The 21,797-nt window shown below is 40.0% G+C and overlaps 3 protein-coding genes across 17 annotated transcripts in view; 2 read left to right on the top strand and 1 right to left on the bottom strand.

Moving 5' to 3' along the window:
* Positions 1 to 19,315, bottom strand: part of CMSS1 (cms1 ribosomal small subunit homolog) — a 244,960-nt gene extending 225,645 nt beyond the window's left edge. Inside the window, exon 1 of the mRNA XM_075034291.1 lies at positions 18,894 to 19,315. Within this exon, the coding sequence (XP_074890392.1) occupies positions 18,894 to 18,954 (61 nt within the window). The 5' untranslated portion in view covers positions 18,955 to 19,315. The remainder of the gene's footprint in view (positions 1 to 18,893) is intronic.
* FILIP1L (filamin A interacting protein 1 like) overlaps positions 1 to 19,562 on the top strand; it is a 212,393-nt gene extending 192,831 nt beyond the window's left edge. For 5 of the 8 annotated variants that reach the window (XM_075034234.1, XM_075034239.1, XM_075034233.1 and 2 more), the window contains 2 exons: positions 13,299 to 13,483; positions 14,766 to 16,772. In XM_075034234.1, coding sequence (XP_074890335.1) covers positions 13,299 to 13,483; positions 14,766 to 14,856 — 276 coding nt within the window. In that variant the 3' untranslated portion in view covers positions 14,857 to 16,772. Of the gene's footprint in view, positions 1 to 13,298; positions 13,484 to 14,765; positions 16,773 to 19,531 lie in introns of those variants that run through there. The other 3 variants (XM_075034236.1, XM_075034238.1, XM_075034237.1) reach the window with 3 other exon arrangements.
* Positions 19,563 to 20,375: 813 nt separating this feature from the next.
* Positions 20,376 to 21,797, top strand: part of TBC1D23 (TBC1 domain family member 23) — a 37,057-nt gene continuing 35,635 nt past the window's right edge. Inside the window, exons 1-3 of one of the 8 annotated variants that reach the window (XM_075034253.1) lie at positions 20,539 to 20,628; positions 21,104 to 21,210; positions 21,302 to 21,349. Coding sequence is in view for 4 of the 8 variants with exons in the window: in XM_075034258.1 (XP_074890359.1) it covers positions 20,588 to 20,628 (41 nt within the window). In the remaining 4 variants the exon portion in view is untranslated. Of the gene's footprint in view, positions 20,629 to 21,094; positions 21,211 to 21,301; positions 21,350 to 21,797 lie in introns of all 8 variants that reach the window. The other 7 variants (XM_075034255.1, XM_075034254.1, XM_075034258.1 and 4 more) reach the window with 7 other exon arrangements.

The following is a 21,797-nucleotide window of genomic DNA, read 5'->3' as shown; positions in this document are numbered from 1 at the left end:
ACCCCCATCCATGCTGACACCCTTACCAGCAACCCATCCTGTTTTTCATCCCAGCAAGAATTATTTGGAACAGCCTCTTTACTTTGGGAGAGATCTGTGCATGAACTATACAACAGTATATGGAACTAACGTTAAGTTTTGCCTGCTTAGTGTTATCAAGTGTGCACTTACTGTATATCTTCTCATTGAAATACAGTTATGTAAAACATTTAGTCTTGCACTTGTATAAATGCATCTTTATGTATTTCCATTTTCAGAATAACTCACATTACTTTTGACTGCAACTTACCTTGGTAAAATATTTTAACATTACAAAATCAGTAAATAATTGATTATTTTTATCATTGCTTGCAGAATATTTTTGTTCGTTATGTGTTTTGTATTTTTTTGCATGTATGGTAGAACTTGAATTAAGCCATAATATTGCTTGCTAACTTCAGGTAAGACTTGATTCATTATCTTCCCTGCTATTTCCCCAACTCCTCCTAGCCCTCTCATTTCACTTAATTATTGGTATATCACACACAAATACTCAGAATATTATGTACTGTATCTCATTACAAATTTATGATGCATACCATGTATGTTCCAGAGCACAACCACGACTTTTCCTCCACGTTTTTTGTTTTGTTTTGGGTTGGTTGTTTTTTTTACACTGTTTGGTTAAAACTCTTTTTAAACCCTCCTGTAAAACTTTCCTATAAGTGAACTGAATTCACAAGCTTGTATCACAAAATGATTCTCCCCAAACAAGCCAAGTGTTTTTTTCCAATACAATAGAAAAACTGCTATCATTTAGGTATGCCGTAAAACAGTAAACAGCAACACTTACATTCTTAAAGGATAACTCAGAATAATGGATTCACACATAATATTCAAACTTCATCTAAGCTCCTAGCCATCAGTTCAGCAAATAATATACATCACACAGGTATACTGAAGAAGAAACAAGATTAGCCAACTACGGTATACCTTCATATTTTTCATATAATAGGCAGAGAAGCCTTGACAGAAAGATTAAGAAGTAGTACTAGACCAACTCTCCAAACATGTAGGCCTCTAGGACTAGGATAAATAGGAGTACCATACAGAATGGACAAAACAGGTTAAGATATTTCAATGATGGATACAGTATTAGTGCCTAAGAAAAGGACAGAAATGTAAGCAATTCTGTCCTTTACACATGTGCCAAGCTGTCCGTTTTAACCTCCCAGAAAATATTGCTAGTAGTGGACTAACATCACACTGAATGTGAATCAGCCCAAAAGACCTGGAATACACTTTCAAATGTCTCTTTTTCTCAAAAGCTGTAAACTGCAAATGTAAATTGGAACATTGCTTCTTATTTTAAAAAGTTAAATGCCCATGTATCTATCTTATGCTCTTGGGAGGGGGATTATTTTTTTAAAAAATTCAAGCTCCTTCTCAACCAGGAAGTTTGCAAGTAAGCAAAAAGTTCTTATTCACTAAACCCTTATCTTTATTCAGGTTACATTATCTAGAGAAAAAAAATCATTTCTGCAGTATAACTTAGCAACTGATTCAGCAAGACTTTGGTGCATGCTTTCACATAACAAGGGACTTTTACTATTTTAAGTCCTTTTGATGGACAAGAATCGAAATGATTACAACTGTAGGTAATAACTGATTTTAGAAAGAACATTTTCTATTGAAATGCAAAGCCCACAACCCATACACAGTTTTTCTCAGTAAAATTAACAATGGGAGGAAAAACATTAAATTATAAGGTATGTGGATATAACAAATGTATTACAGTTGAGCAGTAGCAATTTTAAAATGTGGACCTGCACAACCCTAGCTTAATGTCATGCATAACCTGATACAGCATCTCCTGAAGTTACTGGGCTTCATAAGAGGTCACTCCTACTTGTTTTGTCTCAGTTTATCTCCAATGACTGTAAAAGTGAAATCTAAGATCTGGGTCATAAGTACCTAGTCTTATTCTGCAAAGCAAACTTTGACTCCCACCAACTTCAGCAAAAGTTACTGATCAAGACAGCAGCCAGCAGTCAGGCAAGTCAAGATTATAGTAATTTTAGATTGTGTTAATTATATGAACAAGTTAATTAACTACATTCAGGTTACACAGTCTTAACCGCAGGGCTCATTCAAAATAAAAAAGCAGTCCATTCCAAACACATTCTCTGCACTTCTAGAATTTGGGATACTGCATATCCTGCTGATCCATACCCAAGATCTCTCCAGGGACACATTACAAGAAAAAAAAAAACCAAACCAAACCAAAACAAAACAAACAAACAAAAACCAAAAACCCCATACCTTCGTTTCATACCTGGGTTCCAAAATACACAGAAAATGTGTTGACCATTAACCACCTGGCCATCTATTACAACGTCTTATAAAAGAAAAGCATAAATCCGGACATAGCAATAAGCACGCTTAGTCCTTTGGACAATTACCAAGCTATTATGAATAAGGGCTTTCAGAGTTTAAAGCTAAGTTTTGAACACAAAACCTAGGTGAGAGTTCACACTAGTTACAAGTTTAATTATTTAATAGGACAGTACTGCTGTTCACGTCTTAATCCTTACACTCATGATGGTTTACCAGTAACTGTCCAATTGACAAAAGACAAAGGAAGCACACACTCATGACCATTAACTCCTAAGTAAGAAGCATCAATCACCACTGCCTGTAAATGAACTTGCCACTTTTCCTAAAAACACACCTTGATTAAGGGATAATGTTTACTTTCCCCTGCTGATGAAACAATATGTCTAGATCTTCACTGACTTCACAGTGGAATTTTTGTCATTCATCTCAACAGACGAAAAATCAAGTAATTATTTTGCCTGAAAATAAGGTTTGCAGAATAAAACAGGTTCATCCTGTTCAAATTCCCAAGATCTATTTCAAACCGCACAGCAGAGAAAATAAACACCTGGATGTATTTGTTGAGAGCTGAAACTTACTTAACTGTTTGAACAGAAATAAGTTAGCTGTAATTTTATCATAAAATAACAAATAGGAAGCATAGTTTAAGGACTCAAATTACCTATTTACAAATTAACCTCAAGTTGTTCAGATCACCACTCCATATTTCAGATTATTTCCATTTTGCTGAGTGGGAATATTCAACCACTTCCTTGGCAGACAAAGAGAAAACAGCAGAGCAAGGAGAAAATTAAATGAGTTGTCTGCAACTTGATTTAAACACTTTGAACAAAAACATTTACCATAATTATATTAAAATTCAACCAAGTAAGGCAGCTTTTCTAGGAATTTCAAGCATTCTATAAATGGTAAGTATTGCTGTTAATTTGGAGGCTGAGACACTTTTTGTTTTCAGCATTTGCCTAAAAGCCTAAAATCTGATAGGTATGTAATGATTCAATTAAATGTTAAAGGGAAATGTGGTCACAAAGTAAGTAGCTTGTATCAGAGGGATTAAACTGTGAAAGAGAACGTAAAAGCATTTTTCAGCAGATCATAATATCAATGCGTCTCTTCCAAAACTCTTAGAAAGCATCTCCTCTGAAGTCTAAAAATCTACCCTTTCCCCTGGATTTTAAATCCCCATGGAAAAAAGGGAGAATTAACTACTGCCATTTTTTATCAGTTATCAGCCTTCCTTCATCTTTTCAGTTTTATTTCAGTGAGTGAGGAAAGGAACACAAGCAAGGGCAGCACAAACAGTTTGGTGCTCAGCATTTAAGTCATTCTTTTCATGTGATTAAATATTTCAGAAGAAATATTTGTAATTTTTGTCCTTACAGGGAGGATGGATGCAGGGAGGGAGGGAAAAGGAGAAAGAAAAAAAGAGAATAAGAAGCAATAATGGTATTCTGAGAGCAAAGTGTCTATCCATCAACTGAGAGGTAGTATTTCAAGTTATTTAAAAACCTCCCTCAAGTAGCTAATTAAGAAATAGAATTGACAAAAATTAAAGGAGCAGCCAGCTAATCTTCCTGATCCCCCCTCATGTGGGGACAGAATGTAAGGCTATAATAAGAATAAAGACCTGTATGTAAACATCTCATGGAAGGCTTAAGAAGTCATGCTCCCCGCACTGGGGAAAAAATAATCAGAAACAGAGTTGTACAGCACCACTTTCTGATTGAGGTTGAATGGATGCTGCAGGGTTAGGTGATGGAAATGGAGTAACCATCTGCAGGATGACTTTGTCCCTAGGAAACAGATAGAGACAGGCAAAACAAAAACTGACAACTGCCTAATCTCCAGGCTTAAGCAAAGATTACCAAAACATTATGTTACCAAGAAACAGAAGAGAAAAAGATCTTATGGTTCAAGTAGAGCACGAGTGCGTGTATAAAGACATTTTAAAATTAACACCAAGTACTGTAAGTGGGAAATTGATTAAAAAAAAAAAAAAGACCAACCTTAAAAATGTAAGCAGCATGAAGTGTTTTCACAAACCTGCAGTCAGTAGCCCCAAGATGCAGCTGACTAGCACACCACTCAATGACCCACCATACTGCGGGCACCCAGAAAGCCTCAAGTATCAGAGCTGTCAACTGAACATGATTCTCCTCTGACCACCAAGCAAAGTACTCTTGGGAAACTGATTTTGAGTACGAAAGGAAAGACCTCTTATCAATGACTCTCTATTTGCCAAGCAGAGGCCTGATATCACACAATCTTCATACAGGAATGGACAAAAGAAGCTCCCTCCCCTTTCTTACCCCTACCACATCCCATATCACAAAACACTGCCCTTACAGTTATGCTGTCATCTCTGTTCAGGAGGGCAGCACAGAGAGCCAGGTCAAGAAACTAACCTGGATTTTAAAAAACAAACAAACAAAAATAAACAAACAAACAAAAAACCCAAAACACACACCACACTCCACAAATCTTTATTAAAAAACCAGGATCTATTTCACAGCACAGCTCTACAAAAGAGCTACATCAGCATAACTGAAGGAGCAAGCAAAAAGGATGAGCACTTTATGCTGCAATCACTGCCAAAGCCCTGGTCCCATCACCTTAGATGCTACCATTATTGTCTGAAGAGATACAATCTAGGATGCAAATACATCACAAAGCACTCCAAATATACAACAAACATTCATCAGTCCCATTAACATCCTTCTGGGGCAGTAAGAAATTACTCCTCTTTTAGGAGAGAAGCTAATTGACCTGTGCAAAATCACAGCAAGGCAGCTTCAATTGTGATTAGAATCTAGCATTTCTTATCCTTGATTGTCTCACACTCAAGCCATTATAGGTCATGTTTTATCCCATAGAAACATCAATCTTGGCTGGACAAAAGGTAAAGTTTTTTTAAAAAATATCATTTATATATATATATAAAAAAAACATTTTTAATGTAAATTTAAAATAGAACTCTGATTAACACACCTTTAAATGTGGCCTTCATAGAAAACAGCCTGCTCCCAGCCAGAAAAAAAGCCATGATGGTAAAAGCAGAGAGTTCTTTTTCCTTCTCCATGCAGAACACATTTGAGCCCAACCTGGTCACCCCTGTATGCTTCTTCAACATATATATTTATTAATATGGGAAAAATATAATCAAATCTTTTGAACAAACCATATTGATACTGAAGACGTTTTCATGTTAAAACGTGTGCATAGGTATGAGTGCAGTTCCACACATCTTTAAAAACTGCATACTTAGAAATACCCAAACACATATATCCCTACCTGCCCACAATCTGTACAGAATAATAGCCGCTGCCAAGAATCATACTCAACAAATGGCAGTGCAGCTTTAAACGAAGTGAATTGATGATCTCACACAGATTTGTATAATAACGTATTATATAAAAACACTAACAGTTAAGCACCAGCAGAAGACTTTAAGTGCCGGCACTACCCTCTCCTGGACAGAATTAACATTGCAGTGTGTTTGGTATCCTTTAAAAAGGCCATACTCCTACTGTTCTTAGGGACCCTAAAGTGCCCTAACAAGGTGCCTGAGATCCCTCCTTGTTTCAAGGGACAAACGGAAGAAAACTAACAGCAAGCAACTGTTCATTTCAGAGAACAACCAGCAGCATGGCGATATTGATCAACCAGTCCCAGGTAAATCCCTGTCCTAGGGGAGTTGACCCACAACATAACCTTTCCCTGCATGTTGTCGATTATCTGTTAAAAATGAGTCTTTAAACTATCTTATGTTTGAAAGATTATCACATTTCCCAGTGAAGACATGTCCCAAGAAAAGCAAGGCACATAACAGAATTTTAGCAATTAGGAATACAACTTCTGCCTCCAACTCTGTCCAACTGTGGTTCTTTTCCCTACCACCAGAAAGTAGATTTAAACCTGGTGTTCAGGAAATAAGATCACAGTGACACATTTGGGTACATGACTGCAAATCATGTCACATATATGGAAATTATTTCTAATATTAATATAGATTTTTCTGTCAAATAGGTCATATTATTGAAATCAAGAGTGCTGTAATATGCCAAATATCAGCAGAACAGTAGAAATCACAGAAGACAGAGCTTAGAAGTGAGCTCAGGACACTTTCCAGCCTATGCCCTTACTACAACTTGACTTAAACCCTTCCAAACAAATGCCTGGTTGATCCTGTTCTAAAAAGCTTCTGCAATGACAATTACACAGTTACCCCAGGAATCTATAACAGACTGGACTTCGAAAACTGTTTTCTCTGCAACAGACTTTCAAATATTAGAAGACAATTATCATGTCTTTCCTCAGTTTTGTTTTTACTCTCCCACTTAATAGCTCAAGTACAACTGTACACATTACTAATCATTTTCCCTCTGTAGAGCTGTTTATAATGGTGTGACAATGCAGTGCCCCAAGCCAGACTATACTCTGGCTAAGGTCTTACCAACATTAGTAAGTATAAGGATTATTTATACTGCTCCTGCTTATACATCTCAACATAGTCATGCACACAAGTGGATTGCATAAAAGGAAATGCAGAGCAACTGAGAATTTTCCCTCTGGATTCCTAGAAGACACCAGGACCTAGTGAAAGAAAAGGAAATATCCAAATGCCCTGTACAGTTGAGGAGGCCTAACTGGAAATTTCAGCCAAAGCTGTCTTGTTTGGAGACCAAAGAGAATATTCAGGTTTATCACTTAATCTTAACTCATTCTCACTTGCAGACCTGGCTTCTGTTCGGACTGCATTCAATCATCCAGGAACAAACTTAAGTCTGGCAACAGGCATGCTTGTGCACATACATGGACTTCTGTGTAAAGGATCTTAAGCACTATCCCCCAGCCATCCTCAAGAAAGTTGAAAATTATCCTCTTTGACATTCAAATTTCTTAAACTAAAAATTTAAGCAGTGAGAAAGAACCTTATCTAAAGTTATTTCTCCTAGGTCAAGTTCTACAATGACTGTAGAAAGGTAAATAATAAAACTTAGAGCAGAAATACTACATGCTCCCCCCCCATTTAGATGAATACAGTTCAAACAGGAAGCAAAGCATATATCATACTTCCAGAGGGGGAAAGAAAAAAAAAAGTATTAGGACCAAAAGCAGGAGAACTACACGAACAGTACAGAAACAGACATATTTTCTCTCCTTGACACCCCTTCCCCCACTTGCCTTAGCTCACTCCCCAGAAAGCAAGCATCGTATTGTGGTAAAATACCTTATGACCCATATAAATAACAGATAAGCTACCTCTGTGCCCATGGTGGGGGGGAGGGAATCAAAGTGTGTACAGAATATATATCCTGATATTTTAGAGCATGCTTTCACAGTTAACTTGCTGAAGTTAAGAAGGGCCATTTTCACAGTCACGTGTGAAAATTCCACAATTGTCACCCATGGAGTGTTTGTCCCCATCCCTGAGGTACCTACTGTCATTCACTATGAAACAACAAACACAGCTGCTGCATGCAAGTTCTCACTCTAACACTCTTTCTCCTGCCAATTCCTATTGACCTCCCCTTCAGAAGTTAATTTAAAACTGAGGAAGTTAAAAGATCCTTATGAAACTCCAGTTTTCTTGATTCTTAGATCATTGCTTGCCTTGAAAATGAGCTTTAACTGCTTATTTCTACAACTGTAACCACTACTGACAAAAACTTTGGTATTTTCTGAGTCTAACACCTTAAACTAATATGATGCTGTTATATTTACAGACAGACATAACAAATCTTCTCATTTCAAAAATGCGTCTAGTTTAATGTCTTTGGGGTTGGTTGTCTTTGTTGATGCAGTAACTATTTGCTGATATTTACTTAACTGTGTTTAGACACATTAAGTAAAGGGAAACTGCACAACTACTCAGATAGGTAGCTCCTGGGTAGCATTTCATTTCTAGGGGTGTTTTGAGAGCACTGATGGGAATTCACAAGGGCTCTCCAGAGCATGAAAGGCAGCTCAGTTTGGTTTTTGACAGATAAACATATCTTATTTCCTCTTCTGTCACTTGGAAAGACAGCAAACATAGAATTGGCCTACAAATGGGAACTCAAGGAGCCACAACAAAACAGCAATGATGAACACAGAGCCACCAAATTCAGAATACGTGTGTGTGTCAAAAAAAGAATGGGGGAGACTGAAAACCATTCATCTTGAGGAAGAAAATTGCTAGACAGGGTGCATGCATTTGAAGAGATTCTTGGTGTGTACACAGACTTTCCATACATAGATAAGAGTTAAGAATCAAATTGAAAAAGCCCACCAAAATCTATATATAGGGGGTTTTTTTAGTCATTCAAGTCTGCGCAAAAAACAAAATGGACATTCCAACACACAAGCATAGCCAATGTATCTGCTTACATGCCCCTACACTAGGTAGTATGGAAAGAACCCAGAGGATTGCACAAGAATTTTCAGTACACATACAACTAAATCAGTGCAGAATTTGATATACAGTTACTTCCAAGTACTTTCCAGACAATTCCCACATTGTAGCATTTGGGGACATGGTTTAGAGGTGGACTTGGCAGTGCTAGGTTAACAGTTGGACTTGATGATCTTAAAGGTCTTTTCCAACCTAAACAATTCTATGATAATGCCATTCCCTCTTTACAGGTACATCTTACAGCAGCTTAAGCATTGATCTAGTCAACTGACCCATATCAATAATATGATACTACAACTCATATCCAAGATTCATACTTTGTTGAGTACCAAGTTTTAAAAAATAAACCAAGTTGAGTCCTTGATCTAGCTACACATGTAATTAAATTAAAAAGTGAAGTGTCAACAACCATTTTCCTTAAATTTAAGTTATTCAGCCTTTCATCTCTAGAATTTGTAACAGGAATGATGAAAAAGAAAACAATTTTTAAGTGCTAAATGAGGAAGAAGAGAACTGGATGGACAGTTTGTTAAATCCCTGCCTACAATCAAAGTTAGTGCTATACAGTTAGATTGGTACAACCACTGAAGCGCAAGTTTAGTAGTCCTGGCACAGAAACTTAACTGGTATAGTTTATCTGCATATGAAAAAAAGCCCTATAATACAGCTGTTATTCTCAAGTTTGAGCCTATGACAGAAATTTCACCAATTCAGTTACTGTGGATTTAAGCAAACGTAACACACACAAAAGAAAGCAATACAAACACTGTAAGCACACCAAACCTTGACAAAGTCATCAGTTATAATGCAACTCTCAGCACTATGTGATAATAATTTAGATGTATTCAATACTGTCATTCAGAACTGCAAAACAGAACATCATTTTGAATCACCAAAAAGTTTTTGCTTGAAACAAAATCTGACAGCTCAGAAGTCTATGTTGTAAATGGTGGTTTTAATGAGCTGGAAGCTCGTGCAAACTACAGGCCAGAGCACAGGGGTATTTTCATACCTAACTTCCCACTGATTTAGTAAGACCGTAGAGCCTGAATAGCAGTTAGATGCACAAGACCTGTAAAAATCTGGGCCTACAACTACCTTCTTGAAGTACTAACACTGCTGTTCAATCAACTACAGACAGAATCCTCCAACCACTTTGTACCCCTTGGAATCTTTGAACTGGAACACTTCTCAAAAAAAAAAAACAAAAAAAAAAAACACAAAAAAACCAACCCAAACAAACCCACAACTCCTTCTTAAAGCTACAATCACACCTTAGCATGCAAGACTTTACATAAATATTTTTATCTGTTCATTTCAATATGCTTAACAAGTCATGGCTAATTTAATTCTTTGTATAGTCAAGAAACCAAGGCATGTTTTATATCACCTCTAAATTTATATCAGACAGTAGCACTGCTAGGAAAAGCCCACCCAAAAGTTTTATTCTCAATATTGTGCCTCATCTACTAGGCCATACCACACAGTCAGAAGGCAAACTATTCCAACTCAGTACTCAAAGCCATATAGCAGTAACACAATTATATCTTCCAATATCAACCCCTTCTTTCTTAACATGGTGCCTTTGATAACTGAAGCAAAATGCTTTTTGGTTTGGATTTTGTGGTTTGTTTTTTTTTCCCGGCACACTAACAATACAAGTGCTAAAACTGAAGACTACCATGAAAATGCATAGGTTTTTTTTTATTATTCAGCATTTAACAACAAGTTTCAGTCAGGTTTTAGTGAAAACACTGGGATGCAGTACAAAAGAAAACCTCTGCTGCCACCTAGAGGTAAAACCTTCAAGGAACACAGAGCAAAGAAATGCATCTCCTTTTCCCTCACTTTCAAAGCCAAACTCTTTCCTTTCTCAATGTATTTAAAAAAAAAAAAAAGAAAGAAAAAAAAAGAGAAAGCTGCAAATTGAAACTTTCTAATCTTGAAAATAAAAACATGAAACAAGCTATCCACATTCAGACCCAGGATCTATGTATCTCATCTTTGGCAGTGACCAGCAGAAAATGCTCATGAAAAAACTTTTAAGTACCAGGCAGAGTAATAAACCCAGTCTCTAGCAGTCTACAACTTATGGCTATCCACAGCTGAAATCTACATCACATCCTTGTGTTTAGCAGTCTTTGATAGATGCTATGAATCAGTCTAAACTCTCTCCAAACCAATTTATATCATTACCTCAAAAACTGCCTGTCCCGATGAGTTTTGTAGCTCACTGACAAGGGAAAATGCTTTTTACTTATCTTTAACCCATCCTTCAGTGGATGCCCTCTCAAGCATGTTATTATGTTGTTAATGTTCATGCAGAAGCCATTCCATAACTGATTGTCTTTGCCACCTTTTTCTGCATTTTGCCATACCCTTTTCCGAGCTGTTTGGACAAAACTCTGAAAAACATTCACAATGTAGGCATGGTTTGAATTTATACACTAAAAAATGATGGGCTCTGTTTTCTTATTATTCTTTTCCTAATAATTCCTAACCTGCCTGTTACCTGTTTGACAACTGCCAGTTGCTAAGCCATGACGACCATTTACAGTGACTCCAGGATCTGCATTCTGAGTGACAACAGATGTCATTTACTACTGTATGCAAACTAGTTTTCCCTACATACATTATTTTTCATTTGTTAACACTGAACTGCCAGACAGGTGTCTATGAGGCTCAGATGGTATCTCCACTACACTATGAAAACTTACTACGTCCTCTACTTCCTATCCACTTGCCACTTTTTAACCGTGAGAATTTTCCTTCTTTTTCCACAGAAACTTTGCTCTCCCAAGATTCTTTTGTTAGAGACCACTATCACATTTTTTTGAAAAATCATAACATAACATGGTCACACCTAGAATAGTAAGTTAAAGGCATGTGTGTCTAAGACACAGGTCAACCCAAACTACAAGAAACTTCCTAAGCCTCCAAAACAGCCTAGCCATATACAAACTACCTACTCAAAACGAACGCTCCCCTGGGCTAACTCCCCAACTATGCCTCAGAATTGTTCCAGAGTTAGATCTGGGTTGTGGACCACTCAAACAATTCAACAGTACTGAGAATTTAACAGTTCCAGTGCCTTGGAACATTCACAGACACTGCCTAGTTCATTGTTAGACAATCTGATACTATATAACAATATCTGACTAACACATTCTTGAATATTATCCTCAAAAAGAAGTGTGGATGTCTTCCCATCGCAAAATTAGTAACCATGTGGGTGTACATGCTATTTCTTATTGTCATTGCTACAGTTTGATCAGTTCAGCAGTTATACTTACAAATCTTCCGTGAAGCTTTACTCTAACAGTGGCATCACATGTCTCTAGCATCACCAGCAATTTCAGTGCAGACTGCACATCACTACAAGGATTCAGAAATTTAAAACATCTCCTTCAGAACTCTTGGGAAAATACCACATTGTTATAGGGGATCGTTACTATTCTTTCTATCTCTTTGTCCTCAAACTTCAATTAACCCAGGTTGATCTTTTTCCTGACTCGTGATTCATTAAACATGTCTGCGATGTGCAAACTTTCCCCAAATTCCTCCATGCAACGATCTGATGCTGGCTCAGCTTTATCCTTTTTGAGAACTCCTGTCATGTATGATTACCTGTGGCCAAATGGCAGGCTTTTGAATTCTGATACTTTCTTTTTAAATAAATACTTATTCCAGGCAGACTTTTATGGCTACTGGGAAGTTGTTTCTCAAAACTTCTTTTGATCTAGCTCATTCTTATTCATACTTAATTCACCAGAGTCTCGATGCTGTTTTCTATTGTCCAAGTTTGAACACCATTTCCATTTTAGGTTTTTTAAAAAAACTTCAGTGAATTTCTTTTACTCTGTTGCTCAACCATAAAAGGTATATAAAAAGACTTGTGATGTAAAAAGCCTTTCTGATGGGTAGTACATGTTTAACCCTAATTTCAGATATGGTACCTTTCAAACAATCTCCTTGCCTTTACAGGTCTTTACCACTTTTTATTTTTGTTTAGTAACTTCTCTGCAATTAAATATGACTATGATGGGTTCTGGAAAGGCAGTTCTCTCTTACAAATACATTCATTTTGTGTACACTGTGGTCACTTTCAAAGAATGACCTCTCACAGTAAAGTATGAGCTAGGTACTGCCTGCTACTCAGGACTGAATCAAGATTTCCTTCTGCATGTGGAAGTTCTCCGATTATTCACTCGGAGGTCACACAGTTCACAGCCTTTGCACTGCATCACTCAGCCCCTAGGGCTGCTGCCCTAGTCAGCGGGCTGACAGGAAACCCCTCTTATTTACACTCTGGATTTCAATCTATTCAAATTCTTTGATATTCACCAATCAAGTAGATAAGTTAAATACAAAGCTACACTCTCATTACCAAGGAGAGAAAGGAAGTTCAGACAAACAGTCCTAAGAGCAATGCGTTTAGTTTTATGAAGTGGAAAAGACACTGACGAGCTAAATATACAATCCATCTCTCTGCCCAAATGTATGACTTATTTTCTCGGTTTATTTCAAGATTACTGATGCGTTCCGTCGTTCAATTCCAACTCGGATCCCCAAACCAAAGACTGCGAGCACAACCAAAGTACCTGTCAAAATTCCTGCCGGACATCTCAACAAAACTCTCCAAGACAGCAGTTCTGGAAAGCTACGCATTATAAGGACTGTGTCTAAAACCTGCCTTCAAAGCGGAGGGAGAAGGTAAATAATTTTCTGTGATCTATGACACTAAAATGGACTTAAGCAATCTGAATCTCAACAGTAGTTGTCTCCATTGGGGAAAAGTCTGAAACCATCCACATGGTCAGCACGTCAGTGCACACCAATCACAGGACATCAAGAGACAGTCAAATTCTTAGGAGCCAAAGGTAACTGCACGCCTGCAGGGACCAAGCTCTGCTCCCACTTTTCTGGTGTAATTCCAGAATTTGGCCCTCACAGTAGAGAAGCACATGACATGCAATTAAGTTTCTACTATAAATTCAGTTTTGATGTGTTCCACAAATAACAATACTAATGTTGTCTCAGTAGATTTATAAAAACATATGGTCAATCAAATGAAGAGGGGTTGAAGGAGGTGCCGTTTTCTTTTCAAAGTTGGTCTAGTCAAGAAGTGTTTCATTATGCATATCTTATGTTCAGTAGTAAAGACAGAATAAAGAGAACTCTGCTCTTTTATAATGCATAGAACTGAAAGAAATGCAGAGCTCCTTGTTGTGCCAAGCATCACTTTAAAAGCATGATCTGAAGATGAACAATTCTCTCCTCAATGAGTTAACTAGTGTGACTATGCCCACTCACATTTGTGCAGACATTATCTCAGGAAAATAGATGCAAGAGCTGAGATGGAAATTGTTTATATTATCTGTATAAACTTTTGCCATTTTATTTGGACTATAGTATTTAGACTTCAGTTCACTTAAACAGTATTTTGGAACTGCTGAAAATTTGTGTCAAGCTTAACAGTAAGTTGTGACTTACACAGAAGGGCAATTCTGTTCTAGCATTCCTCCAAAATTTTGCCCTTCTTTTCAACTGCTCACATTCAAATAAATGCATTCATAACTCTTAATGAAGTTTTTTTAACCAAACTAACTCTTTGCACAAGTAGTTCTAGTTCATCCATGAGAGAATTTGCCTTTTCGCTTTTCTTAAAGCGTTAACTTCTTTAAAAGACTTAAAATTCACTGAAAGTTTCCCTTTCAGCCAACGCACACACAAAAAAAAATTAAAAACATTAGAAGAGACTCCAGGTTTGTTGTTTTCAATTTTCTGAAAAATAGCAATTGGTGCTCTGACGAGAAAATTTTTCACTCTTCCACTTTAAAAAGGTAAAACTAACAAGATACTATCACTGTAAGGACATCCCCCCACCCCTCCAGGAATCCTATAATACCAACTAACATGAGTTACTGTTTTAGAATATAAAAATTAATTTATTTCCCTGGTATTAATGTCTCCCTCATTCTTCTTCCCCTAACAGAGTGCATTCCAACAGTCTAAATGGCTCAACTGATAATTTGTGGGAAAACTCCTTTCACATAGGTCTTTCTTTAAGAACTGCCAAATCCTAATTCCTAAATAAAGCAAAAGCTGGTGGTGATCATAGTGCCATAGCCAGAATCGCGATCCTTTTGCTGAAGCAAGGAGAGATTTCGATGCATTCAGTTACCCGATTTTTTCCCTTTTATTTCACAGCTAAAAGTTTAACCTAACTACTGAGACAGTACAACACATTAGTATGGCTGCGTGACTATTTTTGCAAACCCACAACAGAAACTTACACCTCCCTCAACAGCTCTACAGGAAATTCTCTAGGAGTACTTAAAAAAACGGAAAAGTTTAAAAAGAACAGTCTACTGAAAAATTGTTTCAGCTTGTGTCCTACAAGACATACTTGTGTCAAAATGCAGAAATTAAAGAATGACTCTTCCATATTAAAAAGAGGCAGCTTCAAATTTTATTCAATAATCTGCAGGTAACTATAAAGTTCTGAGGCTCCACGTCATGTACGCTCAGATCCAAGTAAAGTTCACAGAAGCACACCATTATATGTTCTGCAGCTTGCGGAATGAGTGTATGTAAACACGAAGAAACACAAATTTCAAAACGGAGCTGTCAACTTGGCATGCTTATTGGAGAGATCTTCAGTACAAGAACAAGTTTCATCAGAAGGGACAGCAATTCATGGATTAGTCAAAAAAAAAAAAAAAAACCACCTCTCTGTACACAGGTCCACCAACACATCTCAGCTCTGACCAAACAACAAAACTCCCACTGAATACACTAGAATGAACAGTACGCTTCTCAGTAGTTCAAGTCACATATTACAAATTGATGCTATTCAGCACCCTTTATTGCCAGTCTACAGAAAGAAGATAAAACCTCTGGCAAAAGAAATTAATTACTGAAATAGCATCCTTTGCTTTAGAGCCCACAAAGGACCCCACAAGTACTGTCAAATCATCCTCCATGGTACCATATTATACTTCTCACCTATTTGTACTGCTGACATAGAAGAGGTTCCCTGTCTTTTGCACCTGTCTTGGGATGACACAATTCATTTCTACCTATGAGGGACATGGCCCACATAAGCTCTTACTTAAGGATCTAAATAAACGGACAAAGGGGGATACTACACTCTTAAGGGATTAATGGAGACAAAGAAAGCATGGCGAATGAAAGACAAGGAGTGGTAACATAAAAGAAGGAAACTGGAAGAATTTCTGAAAAATAGAAGTCCATCCCTCTCCCTCAAACTGCTCGGGAGATGTGGCGTGCTGGCTACAGGCAAGATACAAACATTTTTAGTGAGAAGTGCTCTTTCTGTTCATGGAGAGAAGAGGAAAAAGTTGGTGTCTTTCACCAGTACTAAACAAACTCCTTAGTATTCCTTATCCTCTCCTTCATAGTTCTGAATGCAATATAAAAATCATATTCAAGACCAGACATAGTTGTGACATGAACTGAAAAAAGGGAGGGAAGGAAGCCCTGCAGTTAAGTGACTTGGGACACGCGTAACACTAAACACCACTGATGAGTAGACAATTACCCCTAACTGCTCTCTCCACAAACATCCTCTCAAAGTTAAAGGTTTGCTGAAGAAGTTATTGGGCAAGATTCTTTAGTTTGTGTAGTGTGACAAGGTAAATAGATGGCCAATCCCTCCAGGGTTATTTTTGTCGGTTTTGGCTTTGGGGTTTTTTTTTACATTTATAAGCCACCTGCAGCAGGGTAAACATTCATGTCTCAAAGTGACAGTAACACCTTTAATCTTTATTATGGCTTCTAAAATAGTGATTTCCAATGATGTGGCCAAAAGCAAATTAAGAACTACTTATATATCCGTGTACTAGGATATATATTTTGTGTTTTCATACCCTTCAAGTCAGTCTGAACACCTTTCATCCACTTCATATGTAGTAGCATCTACAGAGGCACAGTCTCAGAAGAGTAGCCTCTTGTAACTACAAGTTGCTAAAATCTAAGACACTTTTGAGGGCTGAATTATTATGAAGAATATTCCATTGGTCAGGACTTATTCTACGGCTAAAGGACTTGGCAAAAGATCAGTATTTAAAAAGTACATTTTGAATACTTCTGCTTTGCATCTACAGCTGTGGCAGAGATGCTTTTCTAAAATAGGTCAGCAAATGAAGTTGGATAGTAAACTTTTTTTTAATGAAACCTGATGTTTCACAGAAATAAACTTGATCAAGTCTGTCAAAAGTGCTCGCTAATAGGCAATTATTTTCTTGTATTGCTGCTTACACTGTACATTGTAAACCCTGATTTCCTATTTCATGCCAACTGATTGTAAAGCATTTTACAGTATCCATAAGATGCAGTACAAATTAACCTTTGATTTTACATCTGTTGTACGTGAAAAATAGCTACACAAAATAAAACTAACAGATGTTATTCTTACTTTATTGACAGCTTGTGTCAACTTAATACAACAACAGGCTCCACATAAGTTTACAAAGGTGGGATATGGACAGCAGAGTACATGGTTTGCACAACACCCACCTGTAATCATTACTGGTAACACATTCAAAGAATGTTCTTGGGGTAAAGTGCATACAGTGCTTCTAGCACAGGGCTAGATTAGACACCTCCAGAGGCTACTTCCCACCTGAATTATTTTAGTAGCTCAACAATGCAACTGCAAAAATCCCAAGGAGTTTTACTTAACTGGAAGAGCTGTGATTCACAGTCTCATCGCAAAGTCAGTCGGTTTATCCATCATGTCAAAAGTTTATCATCCAAGTCCTGCTTTGCATCCAGTTTCTAAAGGAAAGCTGCCAATGTTACAAAAATCAGCTTACCACCCACCCCAAATGAAACCTGGTTGGCATAGGCTCTTAAGATATTTAAGACTCTTGAATGAAAAATTCCTGATGAAGAGCATTTACCATAGGAACTGAAACTGCTTAAGGAACCTATATTAGACTAAAAATACAAATTGAATGCTCAGGAGCCTTATAAGGGCTTGTGACCCCTCTTTATTACATAAATACAATGTTTCTATTGGTCCCTCTCAAACTATTCTCCAAGTACCTTTTCACAGGAAATAAGCAACCCTTGTCAAGACACTGGAAGATCTGGGATCTTCCCAGAGATGCAGATAACTCCCAATAACTACCAACTCTTACCAATATTATATTAAAAAATCAATTAAAAAAGAAAATCAATCAAATAGGACACTATAAAGTCTTAAGGCATTTTAGTTGCCTAGATCTACCTACATTTCCACACTGAACCTCAACATTACAGATACAACCACAGGCTGTAATGTGCTTTAAGACACATTGAAAAAAGCCAAGTATAGAGGCCAGATATTATAATCATCAGGAAAAGAGACAAATCAACCATAGTACCATACTCCAAAGAGCAATGGCTGGAGAAAACCTGTTTAGCTCCTGCCCTTTTACAATAAGGCATGGCAAAGGTGATGTGAGACACCCCAATGAGCACATGGGCGATGCTTTTCAAATACCACAGATATTTTTCCCTCCAAAGGCTCTAGTATGGATTTACTGTTTCCAATACCTTTAAAAACTGTAAGTAACTTCACGTCGGTAACGACAATCAACACGCATTATGCAACGACCTTTCATCAAAGAAACTCGGTTTGGAAGAAAACAGTTTAGAAGCTAAATGAATGCAGGGGACAGCTGAGCTCTGAAATCAGCAAGCGGTTTTCTTCCTCTCCCCCCCGGCCCACCCCGCTTTTTAAAATTCGCTTAAAGGTATTTCTGTTGAGTGGGTTCCTGTTGTTACTTAAGTACTGATATTTTCATTTGCCGCTTCATCCTCTGACTATCCTGGGTCTGAGGGGTCAGAGATTAGACCCCACCTGGCTGCGGAGATTTTGTTTACAATCAAAACCGCCATCGGTACCAAGCAGGGAAGAGCAGGCACAGCAAGACAAAGCGAGAAAGGAAAACCAGAAGTAAATTACAACCGGAGAAGGGAAAGGCGGGGGGCTAAAGGGAGGGGGGAAACCAAATAAACGAAAAGGAAGAATGAGGGCCGGGGAAGAGAGGGCTGGCCCTCAGGAAGACTGTTTCAAGGCCGGCGTGAGAAGCGAGCTCCAAGAGACGAGTACCTGGGCTGCTGCCTGCTCCGGACGGAGTCTCCCACCACGGCTCCTCCAGCGTGTCCCCCATGACGCTGCCGCTGCCGCTACCGCCACGCGGGGAGGGCGGGGCGGCGCGCGCGGCCCGCGCCTGGCACCGGCCCCAGGGCCGCGCCTGCGCACTAGCACAGCCCGCCCGGCGGTAAGGCGGGGCCGCTGAGGGCCCCGGTGGCGCGCGGGGGGGGGAGCTGTCGTTCTCCCCCCGCCAGCTTTCACCACTTCCAGACGGCCAGGAGGAAAATGATGCCTCGTGAACATTTTACTTTTTTTTTTTTTTTCCTAAGTAGGTGTCTAAAATGCGTGGGGTTTTTAGTTGGCTTTTTTTGTTGTTGGTTTTTTTTTTTGGTGACAAATATACATGAAGCGGGAAAGAGAGGAAAGGAATTGAAAATATTGCCCTCTCCTTCACAATATTAATTTTTTTTTAATTGCCTGAACCTGGTTTGATGCTGTAAAATACCTACTTTCTTGATTAAGATAATTCATATAATCTTTTCTGAGAAGCAAATATATACATGAAAACATTGCATGTTACCTTAAAATGAATGTTCTTGACTCTTTGGGAACGGGATCCTGCGAGTTAAGCAAGCGTGTGTCTTTTTTCACAGGAGCAGTCCCGCTTAAATTCTGGGTATTTACATACTGGAGCACATCCCGAGGCAAGCTGTGGAAGTAAACCAGACAAGTGTAAGGACATGAATTTATCGTAAGGTGGCACTGTTATTCCACGTATAAATTACTTGAATCATTTTTCTGAACTTTCACAGACGTATACTATTTTTTTTCCCTTTGAGGGTGTAGATGGGTAAAACACGTGCGTGATCGAGAGCGTTAGTGCTGTTCTGCCCAGGGTTGCTAATGAATATTACCAGGTGATTTTTGGCCCTTGGAAACAGGGTTGTGTGTAAAACTTGCGAATTTTCTCTGACTCGTGGAGTATAGCCTGGCACGATACTGACGTTAGGTGAAGTCATTTAATAATCAAACCTATACATAGCAAAGCAGTTCACCTTTATGAAAACCGAAAACATGCAAACTTTTCACAGAATGGCTTTCCTGCCGGGGAAACCGATTCCTAAGTCTTCTAAAGGAAAGCATCTGCAGCTGCTGGTGACCTGAACCGGCGGTAGGGCCTTCCCCCACCACCCACCCTGACGCACAGGACCGGAGAGGACGAGGAGCTGACCGCAGCAAGCCTCGCCAGGCTGCCGCGCACCCACCACCGCCTCCGCGGGGACGCCAACCGCCGGCTGCCTGAGGGGGAGCTCTGTCAGCCCGGCCCGGCCCGTTACGGGGCAGCTCCCCGCGGGAGTACCCCGTAACTGCAGCCGCTCCTGAGGACCCGCTTCCCGCGGCGAGCCCGGCTCTGGCACAGGTGAACGCCGTAAGAGCGCGGTCGGCGGCAGCGAGGAGCCCTGGCCGGGCCGGCCCGCCTCACCTCCGCCCATTCGCCTCAGGCGGGCACCACCCTCCTCCCGTGCCAGGCTTCCGCGCTTTGCGGCGGGCGCCCTCACTTCGCGACAGTACGGGAGAGGCGGGGACGGGAGCGGGCGCGTGGGAAGGAGGGGTGTCGGAAAAAAAAAAAAAAACAAAAAAACCAACCGCACACACACGCCACCGCCCGACCACGCTTTACGGCCGAGCGAGGAGGCACGTCAACAGCTATGGCGGAAGGGGAAGAGGTGCTGCCGCCGTCGAGCAGCTGGTGAGTTTAGGGGGGCGTCGGTGCCCTCCCTCCCGCTCCCTCCCTTCCCTCCGCAGCGGGGCCGAGGGAGGGAGAGGGAAGGAAGGGGTCGGTAGGCGAGAGGAGCCGAAACCCCCTCCCCGCGCGTCGCCGCGGTTGGTGTGTGGGGCTGAGGCTGCCCGGGCGGGGGCGGGGGCGTCCGTGGCCCCACAGCCGCGGGGGGCTCGGCGGGGTGCCCGGGGAGCTCCCCACGGCGGGGTGGGGGGGCGGCCTCCCTCCGCTCCCCACCCGCCTCGGTCCCCGCCGGGCCCGGTAGGCCCCAGCGCGGTGGGAGCCTGGGGCGAGCCCCGGGGCAGACGTCTCCGGGTGCTCGGCAGCTGCCGGGTCCCGAAAGAGGAAGAGCCGCCGTCAAAAGGAGGGCGAGACGGGGCGGCCTTTGGCCGTGCCCAGCCGGGAGCGAGGCGGTGGCTCCAGTTTAAAATGACAGCTTTAATAGGCGGCCGGAGCTGCTCGAGGTGCGCGCCTGTCTGCCTGGAGCGGAGTTGCTTTGTTCAGTTCAGCTTCCTCTTTCCCCGCGTACCTGCTCAAGCAGAGGTGACAACGGTAGGTCCTGGCTTGTTTTCTGAATGATTTTGCTCGCCACCCTCCTCTAACGCAGCTATTGCTTATAATGGATTTTACATTGAACCTCTAGGACAAGAGTAGAGACTATTTCTGGAGCACATATAGGATCATTTTGATGGTAACAGTGATGCGATTTTAGTATTTGTTGCACGTGTGTTCACTCAAGATTGCTGAGGCTTAAATAAACATTGTGTTTAAATACTGAAGCTATTCTTACTGCACCCTGCATCTCCGTTCCTGTGCACCTTCACTTTGTTTTTCTCGTTACGCTTCTGCATTGTGTGCGGTTTCTTTTCCTTCTGTGGTTTTGTGCCACAGCATTGCTCTTTGTCCTTTCCATGTACATGCTTTTCAAACAATTACCTTACAGACCTGCTTTTTATGATAATTTCTTATCTGATGTTTTTGCTTCTAGGCTTTATTTTATATGGTGGATTAGAAGTTTCTTGCTAACTATGCTCAGCCTTCTTTGCGCTTAGTTACCTCACTGTAAAGAAGCCAGAACTGACACACATGCAGGTGTAGCTGGTATCTGTTCTTTGTCTAGGTTGATTCTACAAATACAG

The sequence above is a fragment of the Buteo buteo genome, chromosome 8 (assembly GCF_964188355.1).
Source record: "Buteo buteo chromosome 8, bButBut1.hap1.1, whole genome shotgun sequence".
Classification (NCBI taxonomy): Eukaryota; Metazoa; Chordata; class Aves; order Accipitriformes; family Accipitridae; genus Buteo; species Buteo buteo.
Note: the sequence above shows the minus strand (reverse complement) of the source record. Positions and strands in the feature narration are given on the sequence as shown.